The sequence below is a fragment of the Sciurus carolinensis genome, chromosome 7 (assembly GCF_902686445.1).
Source record: "Sciurus carolinensis chromosome 7, mSciCar1.2, whole genome shotgun sequence".
Taxonomy (NCBI): Eukaryota; Metazoa; Chordata; class Mammalia; order Rodentia; family Sciuridae; genus Sciurus; species Sciurus carolinensis.
Window position 1 is genome coordinate 39,718,918 of NC_062219.1, and position 24,933 is coordinate 39,743,850.

At 39.5% G+C, this 24,933-nt stretch overlaps 1 protein-coding gene across 1 annotated transcript in view; it reads right to left on the reverse strand.

Annotated features, from left to right (window-relative positions):
• The window catches only part of Rnf217 (ring finger protein 217), a 119,815-nt gene extending 96,919 nt beyond the window's left edge, over positions 1–22,896 (reverse strand). The window contains 1 exon segment of the mRNA XM_047559526.1: positions 21,882–22,896. Within this exon segment, the coding sequence (XP_047415482.1) occupies positions 21,882–22,763 (882 nt within the window). The 5' untranslated portion in view covers positions 22,764–22,896.
• Positions 22,897–24,933: the final 2,037 nt, after the last annotated feature.

A 24,933-nucleotide genomic window follows, 5' to 3' on the forward strand; every position in this document is an offset into this window, starting at 1 on the left:
TTGTACTGGTGGGGTCACTTAGTCATAGCAGCGAAAAAGCTAACTAAAACTAATACCTTCCAAAACAACTAAATTCTTAACAAAAGAAAGCAAGCCAATTTCAACCGGAAGAGCCTCCTGCCCTCTTACTCTTCTAAACTTTTCATTATATGAACTAGGGTGAGCTGACAGCATCCACTATTTTGCAATGGGAATCAGCAAAACAGCATCACATTACACAGAAACGTTAAGCACCACCAAGCATCTTGTGTCAAGTACATACTTAAAATGAATGTTATATAGTCTCAACTTCTTGGTTTCTTATTTTCTCCTACTACACTATAATTATGAAATTTGCATTTAATAGGAAACATGTTTTAATATATGTAGCTTTGTAGGAGACCAGAATTTAAGATATCAGGAAGTTTTACTTCAGAAATGCTATTCTACTTACAAAAGAACACCTTTGTGATAAAAAATTAGTAAAAAAAATGTCCTACTTAAATAATGCTAAAAGAAGTACTCCTTAACATTTGTATGTTCCACAATCTGGCATCTCAGAGTGTGATGCCCCAGATCAGTAGGGCCGGTATTATCTTGGAGCATCTTAGAAATCCAGAAGCTGGGGCTCCATTCTAGAATTTCTGAATCTGAATCTGCAACTTTAACAAGACCTCCAGGGCACTCATAAGAGAAACACTGCTTTGTAGTGTTTGTAAATCATTTTAGATGCCTTGGGTTCAATGCTAGTTCTAGTCTATGGAATCTGAGGGTCCATGGCAAACCATATATAACAACCAATATAACTTTTTATGATGATGGAAAAATTCTCTACCTGTGCTTGATATCAAACTCAGGAGCAGTCACTCACAGGAGCACCTGAAATGTTGCAACTGGAGCTGAGAAATGCATCTTTAATTTTATTTAACTGTGATTCATTTTAATTTATATTTAAATAGCACCATGTGGCTAGTAACACAGGTCTTAAGACTATAATATAAAATCCCTGACAGCTCTAAAGTCTTAAAACTCAAGATATAGAAAAATGACTTACAAAACTATATTCAAGAGAGTACTTAAATTATTTGAGCCCCTACTAAGTGGCTAGCACTCAGTCTTCATGAATGAACAAAACAGACCAAAATCTTTGTCATCATACATAGCTCACAATTTTGCAGAGTAAGATAATAAATAAAACACAACAATTTTTTAAGATAACGATGCTATGGAAAAATAGAGCCGATAAGAGAAAATGAAGACCACCGGTGTGAGGATGAAGACTGGTGGAGTTTACATGTGGGATACTAAAAGGAAGCAACTAGGAGAGGCTGACATTTGAGCACAGATGGGAGGCAGAAGGAGTTGGCCATGTAAATGTCAGAGGGAAGAGTCACTACCCTTCTACTACAGTAGAGTGAACAGCTACTGTAACAGTCCTAATGAGAGCAAATGCCTGATGTGAGTGAAGAACACAGTAAGGAACAGCAAGGGGTCCAAGGAAGCCGGTTCTTGGTGAGCAATGGCAGGAGTAATAGCACATGAAGTCACAGATGTCAGAAGGGAAACAGATGGAGGAAAAGGGTCATTGTGGTAGTCAGTTTTTCATCACTGTGACAAATACCTGGGAAAAAAAACATCTTAAGGGAAGAAGGATTTATTTTGGCTCATGGTTTCAGTCTATGGTCAGCTGGCTCCATTGCTTTGGACCTGAGGTGAGGTAGAATATCATGGCAGAAGAGCATGGAAGAGGAATGTTGTCCAGTTCATGGCAGCTGATAAGCAGAGGGGAGGAAAGGTATGGACAATAAATACCCTTCTGGGGCACATCCCCAGTGACCTATTTCCTCCAATAATGCCCCACTGCCTACAGTTTCCTCCACCTACCAGTTCTCCATTCAGCTATGGATGAATTAATCCAACTCTGAACACTGCTAGGAGACAAAGCCTTCAACACATGAGCCTTTGAGGGACATTCCAGATTCAAACTTTAACACCATGTATCACAGAAGGCCTTACAGGTCACTGTGAGATATTTGGTCGTTACTCTGAAGAGTCAATATAAAAGAATAACATGATAGAATCTTAAATGATTCTTCCGGACAACACTCTACAAATGCACCAGGGCAGAAGTAGGGAGGTTAGGATTTTATTGAATTCTTGGAGAGAAATAATGGTGGTTTGGTTGACAGTGGAAATGGTGAGAAGTAGATTGATTCAGGCTTTATTTGGAATATATTTTAAAAGTATTATACACAGTGCATGAAATATAGCACTGTGGTATAAGAGAAAAAGAAAACTCAGAGTCAATTCTAAAGATTTAATCTAAGTAGCTAGAAAATTGGAGTAGCCACCAACTGAAATGGTAACACCATGGATGGAACAGACCAAGAAGGAAACTTCAGTTTTTGACATGTCAAATTAGAGATGTGTATTACACATCCAAGTGGAAATATAACTTGTATGCTGATAAATCTGAAATTCAATGAAAAAACCTGAACTGTAGGATATAAATTAGAAAATCAGCAACACAGAGAATACTTACCATAAATTGAATAATGTCATGAGAGTAGTAAGCATATATAGAGAAGATAAGACGATCAAGAATGTTTGAAGTTAAAATAAAAGTTAAGAAGTAACTCAAGAAGGGATGAATTAATGAAAATCACAGATAAATATCCAATGTGGAAGGAAGAAAATCCAATGTGGAAGAAACTATGGTGTCCCTGAAGCTACCTGAAGAAAACATTTCAAGGAAAAAATGCTGTTGAGAAATCAAGTAATATAAAAGCAAAGACAGAGCATGGATTAAGTAATATGCCCAATGGTGAGCATGGCAGGAGGTCATGGTGATCTTTACAAAAATAGTCACAGTAGAAAGGTAGAGACAATATTTAACTGAAGTGAGTTCAATGGTCAATGGAAAGAAGAAATGAGAGGGAGGAGCACAGTCACATTCTGCATGGAACTGGACTATAAGAAGAGCAGAAAACAGGTAAGATAGCTGCAAGGAAACAAAAAGCCACAGTAAGAACTGTGTCTGTACTTTCTTTTCTTAAAAAAAAAAAAAAAAAGACAGCAATAACAGCTGGTTTGTATGCTGACAGGAAAGCTCTAATAAAAGAGAAAAATCAATGATATAGGACAGAGTTCAGGCAACCATTTGGCCAAAGTACCAATTTGGTCTACTGCTTGATTTTTATAGCCTGTGAAATAAGAATGACTTCTACATTTTCAAATGGCTGAAAAGAAAAAAAAAAAATCAAAGGAATAGTTTATGATATGAAAATCATATCAAATTCAAATTTCAGTGTCCACGAATGAAGTTTTACTGGAACAGAGTTATGCTCATGGTTCATTTGCTATCTATGGGTGCTTCATATAACAGCAGCAGAGTTGAGCTGTTATGACAGAGCTAGTATATAACATCTTAACTGATTCCCACCACTGCTGAATTCACTATGAATCACAGTGACACAGTCATAACTTGACAGCATTTCAAGTGCCACACATATTGCCTGACTGTGACACCTTTTTTTTTTTTTTTTGATTATCAACATATATGTCAAAAGAAGGAAAGGACTGGGGTTGTAACTCAGTGGCAGAGCACTTGCCTAGCACGTGTGAGGCACTGGGTTCAATTCTCAGCACCACATATAAACAAATAAAGTAAAGGTCCACTGACAACCAAAAAAGTATTTTTTAAAAAAGAAGGAAGATAAATGGAGTGCAAGTGTTATGCTTTGAAGACAGAGTGGAGTGTTGATTATCTGGCTACAGAAATGGATGGCAAAGCATTTGGTAAGCCAAATGCTTTATTTTAGAGACACTATAGCTAACACTACAGCTATCTTATGGGGGACTTTCAAATTATGAATATGCAAACAAACCAAAGAACTGTTACCAATATTTGGCACTACCTACCTGCGTGAAAAGACATTTTAATGATGAAAAATGTAAAATTTCAAAACAGATCAATATAATGAATATTTGCAACCAATATTAATAGGGAACACTAACACTGAACTCTAATCAAGCAAAAAGCTATCTCAAAATAAAGAATTTTATTTTATACATCAGTAGATACACATTATAAATTTGAAAATATTCTTAGTATTATTACTATTATATATTTAGTTCTGTTAATAAAATGTGCAATTTTATTATGTTTTTTTCTCTTATATGATGTAATTCCCTAAGTAATATTTGTGATTTTGCTTCTTGGACTGCAAATCCTAAAATATTTACTACCTTGCCTTTTAAGGAAATGTTTGTGGCTATAGCACAGAGAAGGAATAGATGTCAGAAAAAAAATTTTTTTGAATAGGCAAGTTGTTGCATCAATGATTGGTCTATACTGAGCTTTAAAAAATCTATTTGAAGTGATTAGGTACAATTTCTAGAATAAATATAGAATGTTTAATAGTCAAAATACCTTAAAGCAATGTCTGAGGACAACTGGAGGAAGAGATCAAAGAGAAGTCACAGAGAAGACTATCTTTGTAAAAATCTAAAGGACATTTGAGACCAGTAATTGAAAATAACCTTGGAGGAAATCTGTTGCCTGATGTGTCTTCCCCTTCCTCTACCACGAAACTGTACCTTCTCAAATTGGGGTGAGGGGAACCCAACCTGACAATAACATGATTACAAAAGAAGGTAGAGCATGTATAGAAATGGTCATCTTTGAGTTTGTAAGCAGGAATAAAGATCACGAATAACGCCAACAAATGTATTTTTTGCACTTGGAAGAGTAATTAGGGAATGCAATTTGAATTGTACTCCCTCACTTTTGCAACTTATCTCAAATTTGCTTTAAAAGGCAATTAAAGAGCTAAAGGCAGAGGGCAGTGAATTACACACATAAGTAATTCTGCAGTGGTGTCCCTAACTTCCACTGGAGAGACTCCCCAGAGCTTTGGTCACAGGTTCAGAGAACAGCAGACCTAAGATGGTGAGTTTAAACCCAACCATCTCTATTGTGATATGCTACATTATGCTTTGTAAAAGCACACTATCAAGTAAAAAAAAAAAAAAAAAAAAGGAAAAAATGCTAGCTTATTTACAAAATAAGTCAATATTATCTTTCACTAGGATATAATTTGAGAATGATCATTGCGATTAACAGAGTTGAAGAAATCTGGAATCTGATGATCATAGTGTTCATATCCCTGACTTTACAAGGGTACCTCTGAGTGTTGAAAATAAAACTTAAGAAATAAAAAGTATTCATCTTAGTCTGTTTGGTCTGCCATAACAAAATGCTCCAGACTAGGTAACTTACAAACATGACATTAATTTCTTATGGTTCTAGAGGCTAAGAAGTCTAAGATCAAGGTGCCAGGAGATTCAGTGTCTGGTAAGGGCCTTTTCCTCACAGGTGGCTCTTCCTGTGTCCTCACATGGCAGAGGGGCAGATGAGCTCCCTTAAGCCACTTTTATAAGGGCACTAATCTCTTTCATGAGGATTCAATCCCCATGTCCTAATCACCTCCTAAAAGCTACACATCTTGAAAACTCTGAAATCTGAAACACTTCTGGTATCAAGCACTTTTTGATAAGGGATAATCAACCTATATCAGTAAAAATACTACACTATTTTTTTGCACCCCCCCATTATACTATTTTAGTTAACATTGCTGTGGACTGAACATTGGTTTCCCCCTAAAATTCATGCTGAAACCTAACTCCCAAGGTGATAGTATTAAAAGGGGGGGCCTTTGGTAGGTGATTAAGTAAGAGCCATCATGAATGGAATTAGTACTCCTATAAAAGGGGCCTGAACAAGACTATGTGCCCCTTCTGCCATGTGGAGACACAGAAGATATCGTCCATGAAGAATGGGCCTGCACCAGATATGGAATCTCTTGGCATCTTGATCTTGGACTTCCCCCATCTCCTGAATTGTGAGTAATAAATTTCTGCAGTTTATAAGTTACCCAGTCCAAGGACTCCTTGTTATAGCACCCCAAAATGGACTGAAATACTTAACTTTAAAGCATATCTTGATATTTGTGGAGAAAAATTTCCCTACTTGCTTATATGGAATTTTCTTCTTTAATTTTGGATTTTATTCTTCAGTGCAACAAAATAAATCAGCACCTATGCGTTATATTTATAACTTATTCAGAAAAACTGACATCTTTATGATATTGCATCTTTCCATTCAATGGAACCCATCTCTCAACTACTTCAGGTCTTCTTTCATTTCCCTTTATCATAATTTTCTTTGTAAACATCTTGCATGTTTTTAGATTCACATCTAGGAACATGTCTGAATATAATTTCTTTTTCTAATTGGTTCTGTTATTATTCTCTGGAAATAATGACTCTTTATTCCCTTCCAAACTGCAAGTCTGTACTGTACTGACTAGCACTGCCATAATAAAGCCAAACAGAAACCATGACAACAAAAATCAGTTTTTTAGTAGAAATGTTCCTTATTACTTCCAAGTTTAACATTTAGTACACACTTAAAAGCCAAAGGAATTTCTTATTTTTACTTTTAATGAATACCTTTCCTCATCTACCAAAATGATGTAATTTTTCTACCTCAATCTACTGATATGATAAATAAGAGGAAATCATTTGTTGATGCTAAATAACACAAACTTGAAAATTCTCCTTGACTGTGATGTTATGGTGCTCTTTTTTTCTTTTTAAAGAATTTGCTGGGTTTTATTTGCTACTATTTTATTTAGAATTTTTTAAATTAGTATTAAGAAGGGAAATGGGACTATAATATCCTTTTTCTTGTAGTTATTTTTCTTGCAGTTATTTTATCACTCAGAGACAGTATCATCTTGCATCATCACAATAAGAGGGATTGTGGCACAATATACTGAGATAGAACTATATTCACATAACTTTTATTACAGTATGTAGTTATAATTTTTCAATCTTATTAAGAGTTATTACTGTTAACCTTACTATGCCTAATTTATAAATTAAATTTCATCACAGGTAAGTATGTTCAAGAAAAAATAGCATAGAGAGAGTTTAGTACTAGCTACAGTTTCAGGCATTCACTGGAATGTACCTCCCACAGATAAAGGGGGGATACTATATATAGCATGCTTTTCTTTTAAAACAAAACGTCTATAAAGTGGTCCTTTTATAAGAGTTATATCTGCTTTTTTCTTTCTCTTGCCTCCCCATGAACCAACAGCAAACCTGACAAGGAAAGACGAATGATTTCTTGGCACAGTTCTGTCTTGCTCAAAGATAGTATATGAGTAATGCAAATCCATTTCCATCTTCTCATCAGAAACTGAGTAATTTACCTGCACATCCCAGAAAGTCATCAACATTCAGCTTTTTTAATATAAATGTAATAGTGATGTACCAAAGGTGATTGGGAAAGCAAGTATCTGCATATCATCTAGAAATAAAAAGCTTTCTGAAGGTAGTATGTAGGTAAAACATTTAATTTGTTTCCATGGTGGATTGCACATGGCATCATATAGTAATATCCTACTAATGATAAGTAATGAGTTACTACATAAAATGTGTTATTTAAACACACAAAAAAATGTAGAAATACTTTTTTTTTTTTTTTTTTTGGTGGCTGGTGTGGGTTTTTAGACTACTAAATTTTCCCTGAATATGAGGTAACAACCACATTTTTATTATAGAAAATATCAAAGTACTTTATCTATAAAAAGTTAAAATAAACTTTAAAAAAGTATCTTGTATTACTTTTTGAAATTTTTTTCTATTAAGGAAAAATGTTTCTTTTAAGGTAAAATGTTAAGCTGTTGGGATCCAAAAATTAAATCCATTCACACTTATGAAGAAATTTAATGCAAACATTGGCTTCACTTTGAAATGAGTTGATTTTTAACAAGAAGGTGAATATAAGGGAAAAAATTCCTTAAAAAACACTGAATATTACAACTTTAATGAAGGTGCTAAACAATAAAGTCAAATTTTAAATTACTTTTTCCCAAATTGTCTTATATACATTTTAGACACCAAAGTACTTCTAGACACTATCTAGAATCTGTGATTGATAGCACCATCTAATTTGAAATATTTTCAATTTACTAAACACTACTGCTCAACTTATTTTTCAGTGGTAAGGATTATAGGAAGGGAAAACTGATAAACTGATCAAGAATCAAATGTACATATTTATATTCTTCCAAAATTTAGGCAACACATACCATGGGACAAATTTGTTAAAGATAAACACTTGAGGTCTCCTCACAAGTTCAAAAAAAAAAATCACACTGACATTACCTCTATCTGAAATATTACTGATTTTATGATCAGGGTAGAATGTAATTAGAGGAAACAACTTCAGGAGCCTACGAACTAAATCAGTGTGGAGGGAGGGGCAACTCAGTTGCTCAGCATAAAATCAACAAAGCAAATCTTTGTTTAAATAGTTACTTTATCGCTATATTCTTACTAAAAACAAAGAAAAAGACAGCCACAATCAAAATAAAACAGCCATTGTATAGTTAAGCCATGACCCCAGGGCCTTTGTGACTAAAGGCAGAGGAAGTGGAACTCAGACCAGAAGGGAACACTGTTACAAAAACAAGATTTAGAAGGAAAAGAGGAATATGCGTAATCAAATAGAAATTAGCCGGGGAAGCCAATGACAGTTACTAAAACAATTCAACAAAGTAAGGACAAGCACTAAACAGAATTACCAAAAAATTCTAATAACATCCTCTCAGAACTAAAGGTTGCTGGCCAGTAAGACCTTTGTTATCTGAGGGAAGAGGAGGTAGGAATTTCTATTTGTTCTACTTGATGATGAAGGCAAACTGTTGAGTATTCAATGGAGGAAACAGTAAAGAAAGCAAATTTCAAAAAAGTGATGCAGAAAATAGCCAACTTTTTTGACAAATTACTTTTGATAGAATCAGTAAAAGAATACCCATGGACATCTTTTCAATAGATTTTTCCGTAATTTTTGAGAAATGACTTTTTACACGGGCATCTCTGAAACCAAACAGTTAAAAAACAAAAAATCCATTCCGAACAGGTGAAATGAAAGAAGAAATCAAGGGAAAAGAGGCTAAGTCTATGCTGCTTGAAAGACAGGCTCCAGCCAGAGCATCGCTGTCGGCCCTGGGGCCTTCCAATAGAAAAGGGCTACAAGGACTGGCATGACCAGCTGCTTCAGCAAAGTCAATGCCCTGCCAACACCATTTAAAGGCAAATTATCCAGTAAACAACAGGACAACAGAAGGAACCATCTCCACTGCTGGAACTCTAGTGTAAGTCACTGCCGCCTCTGCCCTGGTCTACTGCAACTGTCTTCTAACACACATTCCCAACCCCACACACAGTTCATTCTTCACATGGAAGCCAGAATCTTCTCAAAGCATTAATGATCATTTTTCAGCTCTTCCACAGTGAACGTGTGCAATGACTTCCCTCACAGCTGGAATGAACTGCAGATCCCACAGAGGAGCTATGCAATCTGACCCACACCCACCTCCCTCTCTTCTTCACTCCCTGTGCTGCTGCCCTGCACTGCCCCTTCAGTTCTTGAAACCTGCCCTGCCTGTGCACACTCTGGGCTTTGCCCACTCAGCTTCCTGCTGGAGAGCTCAGCTCTGTATTGAGTTCTGTTCTGCTGACTATTGCTTTCACCATGCAGCACTCGCCTCTTCGCTTGTGTATGCTACACTAACCATCTGCACCCCTCTCCAATCATGGTCACCTGTCTATGTCCACATGTGTGTTTTGAGTGTGTACGTGTGCTTGCTTACTCCAGCTCACTTAGACAGCAGCCCATCCCCTAAACTCCCTTCTCCTACCCTCCCCTGTGCAGCGACCAGCACTTTGCAGAGGCAGCCAAATTCCAACTTTTTCTACTCCTACAAAAGCAGCTTTCTCTTCCTAGAACCACTTAAATCAATAGTCACCACCATCCAATTTAGTCACGTACATTATTCCCTAATCTTTACCTGGAGAGTTTACTTTTCACCTATTTGAAATTCTAAACTTTCTAAGAAGATGGATTATGGACTGCTCTGTACACTGTGTCTTCTTATGGTGACTAGCACGATGCTAAGCAAATACTTTGTGCTTAGTAAATAGTTTTGATAGAATAACAATACTTTAGTCCTCCCTCCCTCTGATTCCCTTAAATTAACTGCACATTAGAGAACCGATTCTCTAAAGCTCGCCTATGGTGAAAAAAAGTAAGTCTTGGTCAGTGGAAGAAACGATTTCTCTATGTAGCAAGTTTGTAATTCACTAATCACCTATACAATATGTGCTTCAATTTGTTCTTCCAGAAGAGGTGAATAGATTAATAGCAATTTCTCCATAATGTCTCACCTACAGTCTTATGATCAAAAGCAAACTCTTCATGAAATGACGATGGGGGTTGGGGATAGTCTACAGCCACAGATCAGCATGCTTTTTGTTACCCAGTCTGTAAAGCAGACTGCCTGCTTGACCTTGGCCTCATTAGCACCCTGAACAAACCAACAGGGCTCAGTCCAATCTATCTAGATTGTAACAAGCCAAAAGGATACAAGAACAAACCAAAAGTTACAGTGACTTTTTTTTAATCTTACTTTTAATTCCATCTTGTTAACTGGTCATATAAGAATATTTTGCCATCACTAGTCATTGTAAGAGCAACATCACAGAACTGGCTTTTTATTTTTGAAAAATTGTGTTCAGCTTTACATGATCCTGGGCATTTATTCTGACAATGTTTTAACAACTGTTTTAACTGAAAAGACCCCTCACACAGACATACCAAAACAGCACGTGTCCCCTATGTTTACTCAATCCTCCTACTGATTTTTGTGTCTCACCTATTAGTTATGCAAAGACTGCTGCTGAAATTCAGCTAGATCCACAACTTCCCTGATGATTATCAACTATTCTTACAACTAAAAATAGCTTCCAACTTTTGAAATTACATACAAGTGATTTAAAATCTCTATGAAGTTCTTCATTTGGATGATTTTTAACAGGAAAAGATTCTGATTCCGAGCTTTTGAAGTTTTAAGATATGCTAGTGATTTTTAAAAGAAAAGCATGACTGAACACTTTTGTTCAAAAGTCTTGAAAACAAATACAAGCAAACCTTAGGGAGAAAATGCTATCCTTTCAGTATTTTCCTCTCAAGCATTCCTTCTGAACTCCTCCTTCACCTTCGGGGTGAAGTCTAAAGACTTCGTATTAAAACTCAAAACAACAACAACAACAAAAATGGTAAGCCAAGAATTGTCTATTTTGGTTGATTCAAATACCTGAAATACATAAACTCAATTGGAAATGAGAATACTTCGTTTTTAAAAATCAAGATCAGTAAATACTACTGTGGCACAAATAACTTTGAACACTGGACGGGTGGGCAGACAGAATACATTTATTTGTGTGTGTGTGTGTGTGTGTGTGTGTGTGTGTATACACGTGCGCATGCACACACAAACATACATATACCCTTCTAACTTTAACATAGAACACCAACACATACAGAATACTTCTTTCTTTAATTTTAGGATCCTGTTATTTTCAGTGTTTCTTTTAGAAACAATCTTAGCACAGGGGAAAAAAATCAACACTTTGGGTAAAGCTAGTTAAAAGTAGAATTAAGGAGAACTCTTAGGATTTGCCTAATACCAGGGCATCTTGGCAGGAGATGGAACTTTGCATTTCCCACCAAGGTCATGCATTCATACAAAAAAGGTAGATGGCAATCTGGGCACATCAAAGTCACTTCTGATTTTCTTCAACAGTTTTACTTAGACATAAACTAGTAATTAGCTAAACTCTAAACATTAGGAAAAAATAGCTTATAAGCAATTGTTCCATTTTCCCTGCTGTTTTAAATTGTTAGGCAACCAGGGGGAAAAGATGTGGTGACTGAACTTACCACATACAACTCAAAACTGATGAGCCTCACCAACAATGAGCATGGCGGATGATCACATGAGGGGAAACACCAAGAATGAGCACCACTAAAAGGGAAGTAATTTGCTAGTGAGCCTATAATTAGCTTCTGAATCTTACAGTAGGGAATATTATTGAGGCAAATAGCTTAGGAAGATTTTAAAAGGGATTAGTCATTGGAGTGAATGAATTAGAGCAGAATTCAGTTACCTGAGCTGGAAGAAAAAAAAAAAAAAAGGCCACATCATAAAAGCAATATATCCCCTCTATTGCAGGGTTCACAGATCCTTAACCAGGAAGCAACTTCTGAGTACAAATATACACTTTTGGAAATTTAAACAGTTATCTACTCAAGAAGACATGAATCACACAGTAAAATCATCCAAACAAACTAAAATATCAGAAACAATAAAAATTCAACACTGGTCCAATTTAACCCAGATTAACCAGGATGGCTAATTCTAAGGCGTTATTAAATAGAATACCACTTCTCTATAGAATGTGCCTATGCTAAATGAAAAAATGTGTTACATCAACTCTTTTTATGCAGTAATACATACCTAAATTTTTCAAATAATATTTTAACCACCATTGATGTTAAAATTTTGAAATCGTGAAAAGGAAGTTATACTGTTCAGAATAATTTTAAATTGAGCTAATCAGAATAATTAGAAGTTGACCCTAGGACAGGGGCTGGGGAGATAGCTCAGTTGGTAGAGTGCTTGCCTTGCAAGCACAAGGCCCTGGGTTCAATCCCCAGCACTGTAAAAAAAAAAAAAAAAAAAAAAAAAAAACAGAAATTCTCAGAAGTTGACCCTGATATATTTACAATAACATAATCTATGACATTCAATTCTAAAAGAGAATAGCATTTACATAAGCTTTGCTCAAAACCAAGTGAATCCTTACAATAATTCAAAGGTAAAGTACAAAAAAGAATGCAGCACTAACATATTAACCAATATAATGGTATGAATTGGAAATACATTCAATGAAATGACTGACATGAAAAATATTTTTTAATCAGACCAAAATGCAGGCTTCGAAGCTTTCCTACATAACCTCACAACATTCCTTTTTTGTGTGTATGTGGTAGTTCTAAAATAGAGTTCCAAAACCTTTGACATTGGCCCATAAGAAGTTGGAGTTAAGAGCCCTTCCACTTGAACCTGGGTGCACTTATGACTGCTCTGCTCAAGTGATGCTGAGGGACTTCCAAGTTAGGGTAGAGAAGATCACGCAGCTTCCACCTGGCTCCTGTGGTCACTGGCTTCCAGTGTCCAAGAAAGAAGTCAGAGACTGCCATGCTGGCAAGGCCACATGTAGCATTCTGGTAGACAGCCACAGCTGAGCTCCCTGACAACGGCCAGCATCAGCTGCCAGCCAAGCGAGAGAGCAGACATCTGACTACAACCCTATGAGAAGCCCCAAGTGTGAACTGCCCAGCTGAGCCCTTCCCAAATTCCTTACCCACAATGTCATGGTCAAAATAAAATAGTAGCCTTAAGCCCTAGGCCTAGGAAATTTGTTAAATAGAAGGCACAGTCACCAGAACAGGGATTATAATTAAAGAAACAGCTCAGTGATAGATGGGATGCTATAGGATGAAGACTCCAGCCATGATATTTCACTGCACTCAAAATTTAAATATATTGTGCAACAAAATATCACAAGTTCACACTCAACAATTTACCTTACTTTTTCTACCAACCTAAACATATTGTAATTTATTTTTAACCATTCCCTCAGTCTTCAAAAAATATTTATTGAACACCAACTCTGCTCTGGGCTAAGTGCTACAAGCTAGATATGAAAGCAGTTCAGAAAATATGGGATAGAGTAGGGAGGCATCACAGATATTAATCAAATATCAATCATACAAACATATAATTACAAGAAGCGAAAAGTACAATGCTGACAGAATAAGAAGACTCTAAAAGCATTAAGAGCAGGACCAGTTTAGGCCTGAGACCTAAAACTAAGATTGACATCTGAAGGAGGAGGAGCAATTACCACACTAGGTTGGAGAAGAGAGCTGGAGTGCCAGAAGGGACTGAGAGGAACAGAGGTCAAATCTTTCCTGCAGTGTGGGGAAGTAGGATCTGTGGATAAGTTAGTGGGAACATCTTACAGGTTTTTAAGCAAGATAACGAAATACTGAATTTTTCATTTTAGAAGATCATTCTGGTCACCAGTGTTGGCTTTCTATTACAAAATACCTGAGGTAATCAATTTAAAAGGAGTAAAGGTTTATTTGGGTTCACAAGTTTCAGAGGTTTCACTCCAAGGTCACTTGGCCCTGTTGCTTTGGGCCTGTAGCAGCATAATACATCATGATGGGAGCTCACAGCAGAAAGAAGCAAAAACGAGAGAGAGAAGGGACAGGTTCCCAATACCTCCTTGAAGGATGTGTCCCCAATGACCTATTTTCCTTATACTAAGTCCCACCTCCAAAAGGTTCCACCACCTCCCAACAGTGCCACAGGCTGATGTCCAAGCCTTAACACATGGGCCTTTGGAGGACATTCAAAATCCAAACTACAGCATTATCTAGTCCAATAGCTGATATATTGACAACACCAGCCTCTGTGTATCAATTACATATGGAAAACAGAAGTCCATTCGATGATACTCCTTCCATACCTACACAACACCCAAAGAGCTAGGAAATTAATCAACAACAACAAAAATATCACTAAGTCGTTTACATGTACAAGCTTCTCAGTACAATGGGAGCACAGAACAGAAAAGAGGCCACTTACAAACAGTGAAATAAACAGAATCTCACAGCAAGATTTCTGTGTTGTTTGGTAACCTCAAGAGGGCTATCAAAGAAGAGAGGAAGCAAGTGTCACCCAGACATAGGGGGTCAAGAGAATTCTCAGAAAAATGTCTATGATGAGACTAGAAGAATGAAGAGGTATGGAGAGGCAATGAGAGCTGGAGCCGCAAGGAAAGAAGGCAGATTCACCTAAGATGGAAGTTCACGCTGCCACAGGCCAAAGACTCCCAATTCAGACTGTCAGGAAGTGTTTAAAGAAGAAAAAGAAGTTTAATATGGCTACAGGCTAGAGGGGTACTTGATGAGAAACAAAGCCCGCAGAGATGCAGGAGTCAGATCACTCATGGACATGTAAACACTGCTGTTCAGTTTACATTCTACTCTCAAAGCCAGAGGCCATGGTGAAAGGCAAGGAGAAGAGTGCCAACAATGGCCTCCCATCTTATAAAGAAACCTCTGGCTTCTGTGTGGGGAACAGAATGGACATGGTCGAAATTGGAGCACTTGAACCAAGGAGGAAGCTGTCCTTAGAACACAGGAAGTGGTGGTGGCCTGTGCAAGGGAAATGACAGCAGAAAGGCAGAAAGGTAGAGAAGAATAGAGAAATGTTTTTAGGATACAGAATTAACTGAAAAGTAGGTGGTGAGAAAGAAGAAAACCTCAATGATGACCTCAGGTTTCTGATCTGATCAGATTTCTGATCTGGATAAAAACAGGGAATCCCAAAGGAGGAACAAGGGTTTGGGAGTGTGGGAAGAAGAGGAAACTAATTTGAGAAGTTAAGTTTAAGGTGGCTATGGGTGGGACATCCAACCACAAGTGGAAATGGCTGTATGGTACTAAAGGTGAAGAGGGTGACGGGGCTACAGAAGAAGAAGAAGCTTTGGGAGTCAACAGCACACAGGTGTTACCTGAACCGTGGAAGAAAATGAGATGGCCCTAATAATAGTATGTAAAGTAAGAAAGGAGATAAGGCCACGTGGACACAAACTTTAAGATACAACAAAATAAAAGAAAGCTCAAATGGAAATAGAAGTAATAACCAAAAAGTAAAGAAGAAAACAAGAGTATGCTGCCATTAAACCTTAGCAGTAAGCCAAATACGATTTTCTAACCTGGACTTCTGTTGATTTTCCTACAGGAGATGAGGTTAAGTTTGGTAGAAATTAAGTTTCTACCAAACATAATTAAATTTATTCTCTTTCTTTGATTAGAAGACTTGTGATTTTGTACGATATAGACATTAACTTGAAAGAAAAGGAAATTTATAAGATACTAATCTTTCTTATAATAATTTTTTTTCAAGAGCCAAACAGACCTGAATTTAAATCCCATTTTTTACACTGCCCAGCTTTGTGACTTTGAGCAGGTTACTGAATCTCTAGCCTTGAGTTTCCTCATATAGCATTGTACTGGCTACAGTACAGAATGGAGTTGTTCCTTCCTGTTCTCTGAAACCCACTCTAATCAGAAGGTCAACCCCACCACTGCCGATGTAAGCTGCCCTGTTCATGATTCATGATTACCAATGACCTCCTTGCTGGAGATTCTGTTGGCCAATGTCAGTCCTCATCCTGTTGGAACTTAGAAGCACTGAACACAGAAGATTCCTCCTCCCCTTTCGAAACATCACCTTTGTTTGACTTGTAGGTAAGTACTCTATCTCATTCTTCTTGCCTAACTGGCCCTCTCACTATCAGATTCCTTGTTGGTTCTTTCATACATTCCAGACTTCACATCTGTACACACTGATAGGCTCAGATTCAATCCTCAGTCCTCCTTCCTTATCCACTATCACTCCCAAGGCAACCTCATCCAGTCTCATGGCTTTAAGTTCCATCTACATGTAATCAGTGTTCAAATTTATATATCTACTCAGATCTGTCTTTGGAATGCCAGGCACTAATGGCCTACAACATCCCTCTGTGAAAGTCTAAGGGCATTTCAAACTCTCTACTCCCTCTCATCCTAGTCCTCTTACTATATTCCCCTATGAAATGGTGACTCCATTTTTCTAATTGCTTGGGCTCAAAATCCAGGTTATCCTTGTTTTCCTTCATCCCATATGTATATTAAAATGTAAGGAATGGAGAGATTAATTATTTCTGATAAAACATATTGGAAAAAGCAACGTGCTTAATAAAAGGTTAGCTGGTATCTCAGGACTGGTTAAATAAGAACTTCCAGAGAGGAAGCAGAAAAGAAAAAGAGATCCAGTCGGTTTCTATTCACTTTAAGAAAAGCTTTTTAAGATAAAGCTGGGAAAAATAACTGACAACAAGGCTGTTCCTTGAGGGCATTTAATATATTTATAAAGTATCTCAAGGTGTTTCACCTACTCGTACCCAATAAGTATTTGTTAAATGCCTAAGTGGTACACTAATAAGTGAATAAGTTAATTATAAATAATAAGCCTTAGCTATCTGTCTATACTGCCAATCAAAAACTTTTAATACAGAATTGAGAATTCAAGTCCTAATGATCTCCTTTTACATCTCTCATACCAGGAGTAAGGAAGAACTTTCAAGTATAAAAGCAGCTCTACTCTGGGAGAAATAAAAAAAAAAAAAAAAAAAAAAAAATCACACTCTAAAGGTATTGGTTTGATGGCTTATGTCAGTAGTACTTTGTGATGTAACCTGAGATTTTTTAGGGACCAGAGCACAACACAGGGTTTCTCCATACCATGAAGAGACAGCTGGAAGGGAAGAGAAATACCCATGCAGCAGGAAGACCAAGTTCTGCTGGCCCACAGAGGATTTCTCTGCAGAAATCAAATCAAATGCCAATTAAAACCAGATTTCAAAAAGTAAAAGAAATTATTAAAGAGAAACGAAGCACAGAGAGGAGAGGGGGAAAGGAAGAGCCTAAGTAAGGAAGTTGTGAAAGCAAATATTATGGCACTTTTAGGACTACCAAAATCACACCTGCATGATAGCATCGTAAATTCACCTATGTTCAAACTCCATATTGAACACAAAGATTTCTAAAAGTATTCAGATTGCTTTAGGGTTTAAAGAAGAAAAAACATATTACTCATGAAGATCTGAATGACTTAGAGTTTAATAACAAAATATATTAGCTTTCACCCCAGGTCACTGATTCTTAAGTGACTGTAGTAGCAGTCATTTTAGGACATTACCATCCAGCAGCTGTCTAGCTCACAATCTGGGGAAGAAATGTGCTGCTCGTCTCTATTAATACTCGTTGGACAGGTGCCACGCATCTGCCAATCCCTAGAACTTTTAAGCAGAGTGGTGAAACCACAACAGCTGCTACCTTTACCATGCCCTTTAGCATGCTCACTTCTTTCCTTTATCTAAAGTATGGAATATTAAAATTTCATATTAAAAACACATTTTCGTCTAAACCAAATTCATAAAGGAAATACATTTGCAGAGGATTTCTAAAATGAGCATAGCATTCTATGGAACAAAGAAGGCAGCATTCTTGCTAGGAGAGTGTGGTGAAAGCCATACCAGCTGAGAAGGTCAGCACTTAGGAGAGCTTGGGAACCTGCAGGACACTGCAGATATTCCTGGAGCGGGGCACGTCAGCCGTATTTATGGAAATGCACTTCGCAGTATGAAGGGTGTATGTTTCCAGGCAATATACACCAAGGTAACTTCCACTATCTCTGTCTTGATGCACTAGTCTCTGTAAATCAGCCCTACTGAGGCAGCGGGGTTCTCATTCAACAGCTCAACCTTTCACCAGAGCAATCAGAAACTCTGTGGTACCTACTGCAGTGTAAAGTCATTCCACTAAGAAAGTTCCCCTAGCTCCAATCACAGTGATGACTGGAGAATAACTGTGCTTTCAAAAACAATAAAAGAGCACGGTACATAAGTCACCACCTAATCTGTTAGCTCTGTGTTGCAATATTGAGGACAACCACCCATCAACCTTTACAATATATTCAGTCCCAGGAACTACTGGAAATAGACTATATCAATGAAAATTATGCATTCCTATTTTCCAAATTCATATCTTCTTTCAAAGAACTCAGCCTCTCCTTTTAGAATAAAGTTCATTTAACCAGGCAATATTCCAACTCACATTTAATATGCATTTTTAATGTTTGCATAAAATGCTTAAGAGAGACTCTGCTTTATTTTCTTAAATGATGTTAAATAATGTACTAAGTACATGGCACAAGCTCAAAAGAATGTGGAAAAAGTCACTAATATGTATTTAAGTTTATCATCCCCCACCACCTCCCCAAGGTCATAAAAACTCTGAAAGTTAAGAATTGATACATTTACTTCTGTTAAACTTAAAAAAAAAAATGAGAAAGAAAGAGCTCACCATGCCTTTTTGATTGAGTTCAACAGGGCAGCAAAACAACCATGCAGTCCGAGATTGTTTTGCTCTGGCACTTGTAGGTTACTACAGATCACTGCCTGCCATTATAGTTCATTGAGGAGAAAATTAAGGCACAGAGGTTTAAGGGGCAAGGAGATACCGATCCTTTGAGTTGAAGAGATCTTAGCATTGAATCAATCAGAAATATTATAATCACAAACCTATTTTTATCCAACTGAAGAAAGGCTAATTTTTATAAGTCAAAAGTTCATCTAAACTATTTTAATTCTAATTTTAAAAACAAATTTAGTAAACCTATTGATTTTGTCTGCTTTACATTTTTGTCTTTTATCTTAAATATCAAGAAGTGCACAGAAGAATTTAGTGCCCAAGTAGAATACCACTTCCCAGTCTTGGTCTCTGGGGCAATCTCAGGTTCTTCATGAATTCAATAACTATTAGTTGCACATCTATTCAATGCCACACAATCCTGTGGATACTAAAGATGCAGAAGTGATATATGAATGGTGTGAATCTGTGTTGTGTACAACCATAGAAATGAAAAGTTACACCCCACATGTGTACAATGAATCAAAATGCAGTCTGTAAAACTAAAAATTTAAATTAAAAAAAAAATATGTATAGTGCACATTCTCCAGACCACATTAAGCCTAAGGTTACCAAAAAATAAATAAATAAATAAATAAAGATGCCAAAGTGAAAAAAAGTACGTGAAAATTCCTGCCTTCAAGGAACTTGACTACTTAAGTACAAGTTAGGGTATAATCCCTACTATGGAGAAAATAAGAACCAGGAAGAGAGGCAAGGAGTGAGAGCAGGGTCAGTGAAGACCACAGAGAGTGATATTTGAATAGAGCTAGAAGAGGGGAGCAGTGGAGAGAGCAAGCAAAGGGAACAGAGAGAGAGATACTGGGTACAGAAAGCAACAAGTACAAAGGCCCTGAGGTGGAAGCATGTCTGGCATTCAGGACTCATTTTCTAATTGCTAATTATTTTAGATAATATATATTTTTCTTTATTGAAATTTCTATCAAATTCTTTGGGAGGCAGTCAGGAATATATATGTAATAAACACTGTAGACAAACTTCAGATTCTCTGCCAGTTCAAAGGAGTTTTAGAGGGTATATGTTGCAATGACCACTTGATTCACCTTGCTGTATGCCCACTCACCTGCGCATTTCTTCTTCATTACAAATCAAAACACTAACTTCCAATAGCTAACTTAGGGTGATTAAAAAGAAAAAAACAAAGACAATTTTTTTGAGAAAAAGATCCACCTCAAGGAAATCAAACTGGCAGGCCAACTTGCCAACCCACAACACCCACCTCTCTTGAACTTCTAAACCCACTGATATTTGTATCCTGCATTTAACAGTTAAGTGCTACCTGGCATTGTTATTCTGTTGACATCTCATTATATGCTACTTTGCATTATTCTTGAATACACATCTGCTTTCACTGTGACTTTTTTGGAGCAAGGCCCATATTTGGGGAATGTCTGAAATCCACCACAGGGCTTTGCACGTGGATAGTTGCAATATCTGTTTGATGGTGATGTCATAGAAACAAGCACAACAAGCAGCAGACATTCCTCCTGTTTGAAGTAGCCGTTTGTGGATAAAGCCTGAAAGAGACATCATCGTCTCTCATAGGCCTTTGGATAATCTCAGCAATTTGGCCAAGTTACTGTTTGTGTAACATTCCATTTCATCTAATTTTCCCTTTGCATTTTCAGCTGGACACAATACACACTTTCAGTCTAAATCCAGGCATGGATTAACCACAAAACATAGAAAAACTGCACTGTGTGAAGCCCTGTTCAGTTCACTTCAGACAGTGTTAAACACTACTATATGAAAGGGATTTCACAGGAAACTATCGTTTCAAACTACAAGACTTTGTCCAGACAATCTAGCAAGACAGACACACCTGAAAAACAACTTTGGTGCAAGTAAAGATAGGAAGAAATATTTTTGAAAAGTCTATAAGCAGTGGCCTAAGAGGATGAGGTAAGGCTTCACAGAAGAGCTGGCACCTGAACAGACAGGGTTTTGAAAGATGAATAGGCCTGGGACAATCAGACACAGGGATCAAAGGGCATTACGGATTGTGCAAAACACTGGCTGCAACATCACAAATTGAAAATGGCTGGAAGAACACATTCACCGTCAGTGAGGGAAAGCTGCCCTGTTTCTCAAGCTTTCCAAGAAAAGAAACATGCTCTCAAAGAGGAGGAGAGGAGGAATGTTCCACCAGTACTTGTTTGGTTAAACCTCTTAGCCTCCCTTTACTTTGTTTTGCTATTTCTGTTTTGTTTCTCTCTTAAAGAAATAAAGTACTATGCTGGCTTAAAACTTAAGTGAAGAAAAGTACTTCAACTTTACTGTGGAAAAAGAAAACTGAAAATGGGCAAGAGCCAAGAATTTTTTTTTCCTTTTTTTACTTACACTTTTCTGGAAAATATAAAGGGAGCAAAATTTGGAAATCAGGTACCATGGACTTGAAATACTAATTCCAACCCTTTTCTTCACCAGGTCCATAAATGTTTATCTTGTGCCCACTGCCTGTTAGTTTCTGAGATACCAGGCCAATGAGACAGTCTCAATGCCATTCTCTGAGCAAGCTCTTGCTTGCAATCTAGTAAAAGAAATAAGTAGATGGCAACTCATTGTATACCTTGCTCCTTCTGCAGATGCCAACCAAAACCTGAAGCTCAGAGCAGAGTTAAATTCCAGCCAAGTAAACCAGTGAGAACAAAACACACTTAAACGAAAACTAAGAAATGAAAATTTGATAGAGGTCTTCATTATCTGTGTCTGTCACCTCTTCCCTTAGTAGGTAGCTTGAACGGGGACCTCCTTGCCAGAGATTTGGAATGATGAGTGGGAAGCAGACGGAGTACAAAAAGGGTGAAGTTACCTGGGAGCTCAGGTAGACTTTGAGGCACTCCTCGCACACAGCCTTCTTGCAGCAGGGTAGGGGCTTGATGGGCTTGTCTTCCAGGCACACCCGGCACATCAGCACCATGAGGGGCGCATAGGCATCCCCTACCCCGCCCAGGCCAGAGTAGGGTGGAGCTCCTAACAGGCCCGGCACGGAGAACGGCTCCGGTGCCAGGTAGAACTCCAGCTCGATGCTGCCGCCGTCGGGAGAAAGGGGGTCAGCCGGGAGGGGCAGCCTGGGGCTGGGGAAGGAGGACGAAGGGTTGGAGGGGTTGGGCACCTGCGGAACCCCAAGTGGCGACGCTGGCGGCGAGAGCTGTTCGGTGGTGGGGGCCTCGGGCAGGTCGCTCTCCACGCAGTACACAGAGCAAAAGACTTGTCTCTTGGCTGGGGGCAGTCGCCGCTGACCCAGCACGTCCAGGACCACTCCATCGGGAGCCACGGCGAGGGTCCTGGGCTCCGTCTCCTCCCCGGGGGGCGCCTCCTGCTGTTCATCCCCTCCCTCTTTTCCGTCCCCAGCTTCCTCCTCCTCCTCCTCCTGCTCCAGCTGCAGTTGCAAAGTCTGGGGATTGAGGGGCCCGGTGAGTGCCAGTCCCGCGGGCTGCCCCAGTGCGTGGCTCTTTCTCCACTCCGGCGCTCCCTGGCTCCTCGTGGGCTCCGGGGCACTCGTGTCCGCACAGCTTGAGTCCCTTCCGCAGTCGCCGCCGCTCGACTCCGAGAAGGAGTCGCGCGGCCCGGGAGTCCCGGCGCTGTCCCCCCGCGGCCTCAGGGGCTCGGGGTGGCCCGCGGCGCCCCCGTCCGGGCCCCGTGCCTCCTGGGGCCCGCCGCCGCCGCTCACCGTGCTCTGCTCCTCGCCCATCGCCGACCGCGGCCCGCGCCGCCGCTGCCCATCCAGCCGCCGGGACCCCCACCCGGCGCCGGCGGGCAGCGGGGGCAGCGGCTCGGCTCGACTCGCGGCTCCGCTTCTGCTTCCGGGTCCCTCCTCCGGGGCTGGGACGCCCCAAGCTCCCTCCGGGGAGCCCGTGCTCCCGGGCCGCGGTGCGTGGGGAGCCCGGTGCGGCCCGCCGCTCCTCCTCCTCGTCCTCTGGCGCGGCCGGGCACCGCCTCGCGGGCGCGGAGGGCCGCTTGCTCGGGGCGCGGGGGCGCCCACCCCACATGCAGGTTGGGGCGGTGCCGCGGTCCCCGCGAGCCCCGGGCGGGGCAGAGGAGTCCCGGGGGAGGCGGCCGTCAGTCCCGCGCCATCGCCGGTCCCGGCTGCGGGACGAGCGGCCGGGGGGCGGTGGTCGGAGAGTCGAGGGGCCTGTGGCGCCGCGGCGGCGCGCACCAGGAGGGGCCGGGGCGTGAGCCAGCCGGCTGGGCCCCTGGGGGAGAGGCCGGAGCGGGCGACCTCCCTCTCCTCGTGCTTCACCTAGAGCCCTCCTCGCCACCCCTCACCCCACCCCTCTGGCGCACACCTCCCCACACGTACACACGCGCGTAGACACCAGCGCACACTCTCACACCCGAGTGGGTGTGATCTAAGACTGAGATGCGCTCCGGCGCCCAGAGTTAACACTCGGCCTCAACAAAACGCTGCAGGGCAGGCAGGCTCCCCTTTGGGCTACACATTAAGTAGAACTTCCTACAAAACTACTGAATACTGGGAGCTGGAGCTAGAAGACGCTGGCTGCTTAGGATGTTGAGTTGGAAGACATAATGCTAAGGATTATTCAAAATGCTGTTATATATCACTGTTTTCTGCCTAGTGAGGCAAGAAGAAACCTACAAGAAATCCAAGAAGAACTTTCAATCTACTTCAACTTGAATCCTTACAAGGGCTAATAAGTAATCAGCTACTTATTTCTTTTTTCTCTCCCCAGTGTTCTCTCAGGAAATTTGTGTGTGTGTGTGTGTGTGTGTTTGAGTTTTTTCCCTAAACTCTTTTAACTGGTAGCACAAGATAGCTAGATGATCTGGCCTAATTAATAAATTGGATCATTGGTGGAAATCATGGGGTTTCATTAACATAACCATATTCATCCCCAAAACTGTTTCCAGGACAACAATTATATTTGAGCCAGAACTTAATTATGTGTTGATCTATCTTTATTTTACAGGAAGTATTAGTCACCCAGACACTGGTGTTTTTTAGTTCCCTAAAGCCAATGAAAACACTTTTGGGAAACCAACCTTTGGTTTTTTTTTTTTTTTTTTTTTTTTAACTTTATCTTGAGAAGGAATTTAATTTACACATTCATGTGATAGGAAGGAGCTGTGAAGTGTGTAGAATTTTTTCTTCTATCTTGAGGTTGTTATTGGGTTGTTTTAAAATATTTTCCAAATTAAATGCAAAAGTATCAAGGTGACTAGCTATGCAGTACTAAGCAATGTAACACCAAAGAACATGTCCATCCTAGGTGTCCAATGCTCAGGTGTACCTGGAAAGGATAATTTTGACCACTCCAGATGCTATGTCATTTATTGGTCTGCCACATGAATGGTGAACTCTTATTTTGAGGATTAAATGCTACTCAAGGATTTTTTTCCATCTTTGCTCAATGATTTCCTAATAACTGCTGTTTCTCTGAACCATACCCCAGTCCCCTGTGCTTGTCATTTTAAAGACAGGTATTTTAGTCAACTTTTTCATTGCTGTGACTAAAAGACCTGACAAGAAGAATTTTAAAGGAGAAAAAGGTCATTTGGGGGCTCACAGTTTCAGTGGTCTCAGCTCTAGCTCTCTAGGTCCAAGGTGAGGCAGAACATTATGGCAGAAGAGTGTGGCAAGAAAAAGCAGTTTAGGACATGGCACCAGGAAGCAGAGAAACTCCCCTCACCATGACAAAATGTGGACCTTAAGGCACACCCCCAGTGATCCACCTTTTCCAGCCACACCCTACCTGCCTGCAGTTACCACCCATTTAATCCCTATCAGAGGGTTAATGCACTGATTAGGTTTAAAGTTCTCATGACCCAATCCTTTCACCTCTAAGCTCTCTTGCATTATTTCACATGTGAACTTTTGGAGGATACCTCATATTTAAACCATA